Source organism: Phaseolus vulgaris, chromosome 2, assembly GCF_000499845.2.
Source record: "Phaseolus vulgaris cultivar G19833 chromosome 2, P. vulgaris v2.0, whole genome shotgun sequence".
In the NCBI taxonomy this organism is placed as follows: domain Eukaryota; kingdom Viridiplantae; phylum Streptophyta; class Magnoliopsida; order Fabales; family Fabaceae; genus Phaseolus; species Phaseolus vulgaris.
The window spans coordinates 35,145,791-35,156,962 of NC_023758.2; the positions used below are offsets into that span (position 1 = coordinate 35,145,791).

The 11,172-nt window shown below is 28.2% G+C and overlaps 1 protein-coding gene across 1 annotated transcript; it reads right to left on the reverse strand.

Annotated features, from left to right (window-relative positions):
* Positions 1–3,533: 3,533 nt before the first annotated feature.
* LOC137811687 (lysM domain-containing GPI-anchored protein 2) lies at positions 3,534–7,235 on the reverse strand. The gene is made up of 4 exons (XM_068613516.1): positions 6,106–7,235; positions 4,371–4,491; positions 4,069–4,259; positions 3,534–3,926 (listed from the first exon to the last, which is right to left on the reverse strand). Exons 1-4 carry the CDS (start codon positions 6,776–6,778, stop codon positions 3,796–3,798), a joined length of 1,116 nt encoding a protein of 371 aa, XP_068469617.1. The 5' UTR covers positions 6,779–7,235; the 3' UTR covers positions 3,534–3,795.
* Positions 7,236–11,172: the final 3,937 nt, after the last annotated feature.

The following is an 11,172-nucleotide window of genomic DNA, read 5'->3' on the forward strand; positions in this document are numbered from 1 at the left end:
ACATTTTATTTGGGTCATTTTGTCATTTTGTTATTGATTAAAAAATTGGTATACACTATAAAAAAATCAGTATTATCTACGGATTTTTATCCACTATATCTGAATTTGTAGGTAAATTCAGTATTACCTACGGATATTACGTACGGACAACATTACCTATGGATATTATCCACGAACCTACAGATATTACCACAAATTTGAATCTGTAGGTAAATTCAGCATTACCTACCAACTATTACTCACAAAAATCTTATTACATACCAACTTTTATCTATGGATCTCTATTACATACTAACTATTACTCACAGATCTCTATCACCTACTAACTATTACTCACAGATCTCTATCACCTACTAACTATTACTCACAGATCTCTATCACCTACTAACTATTACTCACAGATCTCTATCACCTACTAACTATTACTCACAAATATTTATTACCCACGAATCTCTATTACCTACGAACTATTATCCACGGATCTCTATTACCTACTAACTATGATCATAATAATTATATACATAATATTAAAAATATTATTATCAAATGAATAATTATAAAATCATAACTAATATTCATAAATCTATACATATACATACAAATACACATGAATTTATATTTAAATAAATATATATATATAATAAAAATAAAAACTAAAAAATACGGATGTACAGACACAAGAGTTTCTGTGTTTCCGTTAGTAATAATAATAATCATAACTAATAAGTATAGATATTGTTAATATTATAAAATTAATAATATTAATATAATAATATAAATAATATTATTAGATTTATATTAATAATATGAATACTATTATTATTAATAATAATAATAGTATTGGTAATATTAATAGTATTAATGATATTAAATATATAAATTAATAATATTAGTAATAATAATATAAATAATTTTAATAAAAATATTAATAAAATTAATATTATAATTAATATTAATAATATTAACACTATTTATAATATTTAATAATACTAATAATATTTAATAATATTAATAATACTAGTAATATTTAATAATATTAATAATACTAGTAATATTTAATAATATTAATAATACTAGTAATATTTAATAATATTAATAATACTGACAACATTAATAATATTTAATAATATTTAATAATATTAATAATATTTAATAATACTTAATAATATTTAATAATATTAATAATACTTAATAATATTAATAATAATAATAATTAATAATATTTAATAATACTTATAATATTGAATAATATTAATAATATTTAATGATATTAATAATACTAATAATATTTAATAATATAATAATATTTAATAATATTATTATAATAATTAATAATGTTATTATAATAATTAATAATGTTATTATAATAATTAATAATGTTATTATAATAATTAATAATGTTATTATAATAATTAATAATGTTATTATAATAATTAATAATGTTATTAATTTGAATAATAATAATATTAATGTTATTAAATATATGAATAATTTTAATAATTTTATATTATTAATTATATTAATATTAATAATAATTATAATATGACAACAAAAGTTAGTTGGTAGAATGTTAAAACTTTGCTGGTCATTTTTCAAGGACTTAATTTTGAGTTACTTAGTTTTAACTTTAATTATAATTGTTATAGTTATATAATAATTGGCTTAGTACTTTTTAGTTAACCTCTAGCTCTCTTTTGACTCATTATTTTAAGTTTCAAAAATATTTTAACTCTCCACTTTTTAATTAATCTTCAAGCTTTTCTAACTCTAATTTTAAGTGACTAATCCACAATCTTTTTGGGAGAAAGGCAAAAAAAAGAGGAGTGTCATTCTTTTTGTTCTATGTTTGCTCTCAAACGCAAGTTCCTTTCTTCTATCAAAAAAGGTCGAACAAGTCAAAACCAAGATTATCATATTGCGGTGAGATTCGACGGGATCGTGAAGGTTGAGCTTGAAGAACGTCAAGACTTGGATCTCCACAACAGTAACAACATCGCAATAGACACACGTTTAAGAGAATAACACAAAGACAACAAGAACGGGTGAACGAGTGTGAAGTTGTTGCTTACATTACTCCGAAAAAAAAAAGGAAAGTTTGGGGTGATGTGCTTCCGTAACAACAACCATTTTTATCTTTTTTTTTCTTCATTTTTTAATCATTTATTATCTATGTGTCCCTCTCTCATCTTTAATGTATAATTTTTCAACCATTCAAACCAACCATTGTCTCCGTTATCTTTATTCTGTTGGATCTTGAATCTACAAACTTTTTAACTTTTTTTTTCCTTTTTTTTTATTTTCTTTTAAATTATTTTTTATTTTTTTATTTATACTTATATATAAAAGAGAATTTCTATATATGTAAATAATAAAAATAAAAAATGCAAGAGTGCTTGCCGCTAATAATAATAATAATAATAATAATAATAGTAATAATAATAATAATAATATTATTATTATTATTATCTAACTGTTTAAATTTTTATTTTATTAGTTGAAAATTTTCTTGGGAAACAATTGTTCTACATTAAATAGGTCTCATTATCTCATGTTACTTTTAAACAACTCTTACAAGTTAATTTCGTAAGATTTTCTTATTAAAACTCAGTATCACTTCATTCAATGCTTAGATATGGGTTTTTATACTGAAAAAATTATTCTTAGGACTTAATTCTTAATTTTAGCACTCCCCCACCATGTCATACCAGTAAGAAAATTTCTTCTAAAATTTGAGTCTTGATATAAAACCCGTATTAATGCATCTAAATTGGAAATGCTATTAGTGTTTCAAAACTATTCTTATATTAGTATTTAACATATAATTATGTCTGGTGCCTTTGAGCAAGGTGCTTGTGTTGTGGCTGTTGGAGATGAAGACAGTGGAAGAAAGAACAACAAAGTCTAATCCGGCTGCTTTTGTTCCTCCCATCAGGCTTTTGACTGAGACAACTTAACCATCTATTACTTCTTTAGTGAGGTAACACAATAAATTGTACGTAGCAATAATGATGGAAGAAAAATTATGACAATAGAAAAGAGCAATTTAATACTTCTATTAGGCAAGTCTCCACTCCATCATGGATGACTTTGACCAAAAACCTCAAGTTATTAGTGTGCAATCGAGTGTAATCAACCTGTGATAATGGACTGACGAGGATGCCATTAATATTGCAGGGATTTTATTTTTATGTTTTTTACTTAGAAAAAAATTGAGCTTTGGGGTTAAATGATTGCATCATGTCATCAATGAGTGACGCAAAACATCCTAGTTTAGTTTCAGGAATTTGCCTGTGCAAAATATGGTATTTTGCTTTTTAAACAGAACCAAACTGCACGAAAAGTTTGCAGCTAGACCATTTTCTGATACATAGCAGGGAAAATCTTGTACTGAGGGCAGCAAAACTATTGATGGGGATATTTATAGAAAATTTAGCTCACATAATTTACTTTGGAACTCTAGGATTCTTACTGATATTACATTACATTATCGGATGAGTGTGAATTCAAGTTGTAAACATTGCAAAACAAAAACATACAAAACAAAATACATGTGAACTATTTTAATTACAATAAAATAGTTCAGACATGACTCTTATTCTTCTCAACAAATTTATTCAAGTTACAAACTCTGTAAAGAAAAAACATAAAAAGGTTGGGTTATGGCAACACTCGCAACACAACCCGATCGATCTTAACTCACAAAATTACATAGTGGTCTAGTCAAATAAAAAATGGCTAAAGGAGTGTAGGGTGTTTCATTTTTGCTACAAATCACACAAAAGAAATTTTATTTCACTAAAAAACATAGACAAGAAAGAGGACCAAGTGAATAGCAATGAAAAGATTACTCCAAAGCAAGCCTTGCACAGTGCTCCTGGGCGCTCCTGAACCAGAACCACTAGATCCTCCTGAAGGACTCGGTGGCACTATTTGAACACAATCAGAAAGAACCAAGCATGTCATTAGGTATGTGTCAGTAATGTCACATTTATGCATGCATGCATATCAAGCAATTTTCTCTCTGGATTTTGATACAAACAAGAAATTAAAGTCCTTATTAGCACTAACCTGCACAAGTGTTCTGCGTTACAAGTTCTGCTGAGATATTGCGGAATGTATAACCAGTATAGGCACAGATTGTGCGATTGCAGGGATCTGTATGGGAAGTGATGTTGCCAATGAAGACGTTGCTTGAGCATTGCGCAGAAGGACAAATAGACCAGTTGGTAGGTTTGAGTTCGGATTGCTCGCATTGTAATCTAAATACAAAATCAACATAACAAATGACATCACACGTATATATAATAATACCAACAGAACACAAATTAAAGTAGTAACATAATATGTGAAAAACAAATGGGGGCACTCACATGTAGTTGTTGCTGGAGTCACACTTGCATTTGACGCATTCGTTGGCAGTATAGGCGTAAGAAGAATTTGCAACAAGCAATGGATAATCCAATGATTCATTTTTCACACTCGAGGAACAAGCTGCCACAACCAACAAATTCAATCACCCCAACATATAAATTCGTCCTTATCTCTCATCTACGCCACTAAGTGATTACACAAAGCTACAATTGCTCGGATAGGATTCTAAATTCTCTTACATCATCCTTCTACTAATTGTTTGTTTTATATGCTAAATATTATTTTTTATTATACTTTTAAGATTACAAATCAGAACTTGACTGACATGATAGACATTATCATGTGTTTGAAGATTCTAGAAATAAACATTTTTCATAGTATATAAAAATAAACATCGATTTTATAAAATTAAGTAGGCTTAAATCCGTTTAATACCGATAACAAAGAGTTTATCTTTATTCCATGGAAATAAATGATGAATATATATAAAAAACTGATCAGTCAAAACAATTCGTCTCTTTCTGTATAACTGTTTGAAAATTATTCAAAAAATCAATTATTAAAAAAAATACTATTTTCAATAGATTAACATTATGGACTTCTATTGACTTCATGAATCAGGTACACGACAACACGTAAATAATGGACCAGGAGGTAGCGTAGTCATGTTTTCTTTGTGTAAAATAGTGGTATCGTGTAATCAGACTTCAATTTGAAACTCTATGAATAAATTATCCAACTTAATTATACTTACATATACACTACGATTAGATAAATCCTAATAGATTAACATTATCCAGACCCCAAAAAAAAACAATTTCAACTTTCGTGTATCTAATTTACATAATAATTCATTTGTTTTAATAAATTTAAATCGAAACCTAGCAAATGGATCTTTGTATAATAATTTTCTACCCGAAAGTTGTTTGTATAAAAAAGTAATAAAGATGTTTGAAAAAAATATAAATATAAGAAAAAAATAGTTAAATATATTTAGCTCTTTTATAAACTAAAATCAATTTATAGCTTTAATTTTAGGGAAATGAAATGAGAAGTCTTTCTACAAAAATTAAGTTCACGACGCAGTTTCAAAAAGTTGGGTGGATGTGGCTTTGATTTCTTAAGTTTTTTTGAAAAAATTCGAGGAATAACTTACATTTGACAAAAAAAAATATATTTTTTAAGTCCTTATTACTCTCGTCCATCTTTCTACAGATTTTAGAATTAATTGACAATTTATTTTGTTCTCATTAAATATTATAAATAAATGTGTTTTTTGTATAATCAGAAGATAATTTTAAAAAATGATTAAATTTGATATTAAGATCACATACACTAATTAAAATGGTATTCTCGAAAAATACTTCCAGTTCCTAAATAACAAATTCAAGAGACTAATATAGCACAGTTTTAAATACAACTGACTAAAATATTTTTTTTAAAAAGTACTTTCAGTTTTTAAACAATAAATTTATGAAACTAAAATCATATATTTTTAAATTTTTAAAAAAACTAAGTAATTTTAAAAAAATGAAAAGAAAAAAAGTAGATCGTTTTGAATTTGAGAAAGTAAAATCATAGTTAGTAAGTAGAAAAGGTGGATGAAAGTTAGAAGGAACAAAATCAAAATTATTGTAGGTTGGGATTGGGAATGCGTTTGGAAAGAGGCGCAATCATAGTTTGCATATGAAGGAATCGAAAGAGGAAGAGAATGAGATGAAAGTGGTAGGTTACCTTGAAGAGGAACATCAAGAATCTGACCGGCCTGAAGCGTTTTGGGGTCGGAAATGCCATTGAGTGTGAGGAGGATCTGCTGACTGGTGCCAAATTGTTCAGCAATACCCTCCACCGTGCTCTGTGCCGCCACCAGGTGCGCATAGTGCACCACTCTGCTCCCATCCACCTCGTCGCAGCTACACGGCAGCGGAATATAAATCGTGGCCCCGGCGGTGATATTATTCTCGTCCGGTATATTATTCGCCGCCGTGATCTGCGGATACTTCACAAGACCCCCAAACGTCGTCGTCGCTATGTTGTACAGCGTGTCGTCCTTTTTTATCTTATAAAGCGGAACCCGGTCCGAGAGTCCCGTCCCGTTGAGGCACCTGCACGGCAACGGCACCTTCACAACCTCGCTGGGCCCCACCTCGTGGCGCTTTGTGGTGTTGCTTGGGAGGTTGTTCGCGCCTAGGATGTCCACAAGTTTCTTCACGTTGAAGAGGGTTTGGATGTCGCCCAGGGTGGTGCCGTTCACGTGAGAGTACCCAATCAGGGCGCCACAGGCGGAGTTATTCGCGCTGTTGCACACGAATTTGGCCTCCGGTTGGGCCTCTACAGTCGCCACCACCGCGATTGCTACCACCGCTATAACTTTGACCATCCAAACAGCCCCTTTCCCCGCGCCCATTTTGTTCTAGTGTGGCTGAAGGAAAGAGGATTTTCCAATCTTTTATAAAGATAAGGTAGGAGCTGTTGATTTTGGGTTGGGTCTTGGTTTCATACGTGTGATGTGGTTTGAACAGAAGTGGTGTGTGGGCAGAGAAAGTAATTATAGTAATAAAATATTAAGGTAGAAGCATAAAATAGTTAGGAGGAAGCAATTAATTTGAAGTCTTTGGGGATACTGTAGATGTGGAAAATATAGATTATTTGAAGTGTGGTGGTGTCTTTTTTCTTTCTGTGGATAGATCCTGGAAACTGCCATGCGCGCTTGCTCGCTGAATTCTGCGTCCGAGTTTGTGGGTGAAGTTTAAAGTTAATTCACGCGTTTACCATTTATTTGATTCTTTAAGAAGAAAATAAAAAATAGTACTAAGTATGAAGGCATGTTAGCCTCATAAAAGTCAGAATGAAGCATGGTGCGGCCACGTGGCTTGACTCCCAATATATAAGACTACTTATTTTGATTGAAAAATCTAATTAACTAAAAATAAAAATATATTTCATTATTATTAAGATAGAAATAGATATAAATTTTATTTTATAATTTATTTTTTATAAAGTTAAGTTAATTTTAAAATTTATTTTTTAATATGGTATGATTTATTCTAATAGAATTTGTAATACTTATCAAACTATCATTATCGAAATACCTGTTATATATAGTTTCACTCTAGAAGAGTGAGTTAGAGATCCTATATTTTATGAATCTATTTTATAAAACTGTGTTAAAGTTAAAAGTCTATTTTTTAATAATTATCAGTAATTAAATTTTGCCTGCAATTTGAATTGAAGGAGGTCCTTGTGTTTGAACAAGAAGGGTATTTAGTTATGGTAAAGGTCGTTTAGAAATATAAATAGAAATTAAAAAGGGTATTTACTATTGATTGGTCTATGTTGGAATTTAGACAATTCAATTCTTGTGTGGGAAAATATTGAGCAGATAGAGACGTGACTGAAGTTCCCTTGCGAGGAAGTCGCCCAATATGAAAACGACCGAAACATAAAGAAAGAAGGAAAGCTAGTATGAAACCAGAATCTCTTGTGCAAGACTTTACTGTGGCTTCTCTTCAGTCAACTAGGTTAATTTATGTCTCATTTTTTAAATTTCAAGTAATTTTTTTATTGGTTTCATAATTTATTTTTTTAATCATTAAAATCATAAAATATCAAATTAGATATATTAATAATCGATGTTTTAAATAATAATAATAAAAATACTAATATTGATTTGTACTATTAATTAAAAATATAAAATTAAATTTTGTCATTATTATTACAAAAACTTTCACAAATATGTATCACTAAATCTATTTGAAGTTGTTAATAAACATTTCTTGTACCCATGTAAAATCCCTGAAAATAACATCTAACTATTACAATACAAGTTTTACTGATTTCTGTACAAACTTGTGTATTTCAAAACATTTCATTTAAAAGATTATGACTTATAGAAATACAAACATTTACAATATAAGATTTAAAACATCCTAAAGCTTTCTAGGACCTCCTACACCTGCATGATAATTTGCTCGTGTACATAGTACCGTCATTGCAATTCACAACAAGCAAGAAAAACAAGGGTAAGCTAGTGAAAATATAGTTTTATAATGTGCACAATTAAATCAAAAGAGAAAATCAAATTACATGAATCAATTTCAGAATTATTAAATCTTCTTCAAATCCCAACATAAAGCAATCACATAGATTTCACATGGATCTACACATCCAGGATATTCAACAAATATAATAACAACTAACGCCTTCCCGAAGACCCGTCTAAGTAAGTCCTATAGAGACTAACACCTGATCCAAAGATTACCAGCGAATCCAACAAAAAGAATCAATGTAAGTTTAATACAACTCAAGTCGTGCATCTCATGTATCACGGTGTGCATGAACTCCCCAGCTTCTCACCACTAGATATCTTAGTCTTTGTAACTTAGATCATCGGTGAAGCTCGGAGATCTTTGTTACCACATAGACATTAATATTTAATACACAAACAAATATCACTCGATACATTATCCCAAATGTATGAATTTAATTTCACACAATTGTCATCATACAATATCATTCAAAACACAATCCACAATATTTAAAATCTTATTTAACACAAAAAAACAACACTTAAATACTAAACCATCAAAATCTAATATTTTTACAAATTTAAACAATATATAAACAAATACGACATATAAACAAACAACATCCCTGCAAGATAAATTGAATATGGGACCACGTCTCTTCGCCATCCAGGTCTTCTAGCCTAGGGTGCTATTAAAAATTAAATTTAACTTCCCTTACCTTAATTGTTTGCTTTCCAAGCAACTTCTAGAATTTTATTTCCCTAGTCTAGATAAGCTTCAAGATTTAAGGGCCTAATGCAAGTTATCCAAACAAAATAGAAATTCAGTATGTAGTAGAATAAGTTAAGAGTATTACTTTTCTCAACTGACCCCACTAAGATTAATGACTAAATCCTAAGGAAAAAAGGAAAAACAAAGAACAAATGATCTTTAGAGCAAAAATGAACTTATTCTGTTTAAAAATCTGATTGGGTAGAAATGTTCCTTAACTCTTCAGTTACAACGTGGTCCGATCAGATTCTAAAATAGATAAAAATTGGAGAAAAAATGAATAGAAAAGAAAGAGAGTTGGAGAGATGCAGAGAGAGTAAAAGAAAAGGAAAGACACTGTGTGGGGGGTTGTGGCTCTCTTTTTTATTTTTTTTAAGTCGTTACACTATTTTTTTTTTTTTAATGTAACACTATTTGAAAATCTCTTCATGATTATAATTCTAATTAACATTAAAATTAATTTATCTGATTTATTTTCAATAATCATGTTATGCAATGCATGTTTTGTTCATTGTATTCATGTGTCAATTATGTGATGGACTGCATATAATTGCAAGTCGAGATTTTAAGACACTAAATGCTCTTTCAACATCTTTTTTTAACTCCTTGAAATTTTGCCAATAACTTTGTTGTTGTTTTTTTCTCTTCTTACATTGGAATGCCTTTGATGAACCTTGCCCAATAAAGGTAAATGTCATATGCAACATAATGTCTTATAGGTTCTATTATTATGAATTACACTAAAAAAGTTCGAGTTTGTAAAAATCATTAAATACAGAGATGATTTATTCAACACATTAATATAATTATTTGAACCTCTAACTTTAAAATATGCATGTTAAATCCAACAATTTTGAGAAGGAACAACCTCACAAATATGTCTAGACCATTTACAAAAGCTTCTAAGCATTTGAAGAATTTAATCGTATACATCCACCAATTTAAACAGTTTTGATTGTGTGGTTAAACATCTAAATATAAAATATAATTTTAATATACGGGTATAATGGTTGAAATATGATAGGAAATGTTGCAGGAATAGACTGCTATTGAGAGTTCAAATGTCGTCCAATCTCATGGAGAATCATCTTCGTTGTTTTAGACATCTCATATATTAAAGATGTTGACTCATATGTGTTGTGGACCTTCATCGAATAATATGTCACTACCATACTCATAGGTTGTTAACACATTCAAATTATTATGAAAGTGTTGTCATGTAATACACATATACATATAGTCATTGTATCAACCTATAATGAAATCTTAAAAAAATAATATAGAACTTTGTACAAAACCATAATTTAAATCAAAACTTCTAACACGTGCAAATGTTATAGATGTAAGAATGAACTGTCATGGGATCTCAAATGCACAATTATGTTATCCTTTATATTAAAAATATTAGACAAATAAATTAAATTACTCAACGAGAATTATCGTTGACAATATAACAAAATAGACAACTCTCAATTATATATTATACAAAAGAAAAAATAAAAATAATGATATTTATAATGATCACAGTAATAATACATTAATAGTAACTGTAATATATTATTATTAGTAATAAAAAAATTAATAGTACTACAATTTTTTTTTAAAATAAACAACAATATAATAAATACAAATGACAATATAAATTCTAGTACTATAAATAATAATGAATTTAAGAAATAATAATAATTAAAATAATTAATTGATAGTTATAAATTTTTATTAATAATAAAAATTATTTTAATACCAATAATTTTTTAGTTTATAAAATACTATCTAATTTAGTCAATATATTAACTAATTATTTTTTATCTTTAAAATTAGTTTTTATTTAATTATTTTCTTGTAATAAATATAAATTTTCATAAATTTATAATATTTTTGAGAATTATGATTATAATAATAATAACAATAAATATTCTTATCAAAATTTTATTACATGTTTTATATCGTACTGGTATGGACCGATCAGTCACTACCATGACTCCTACCTCTTATCAAACAT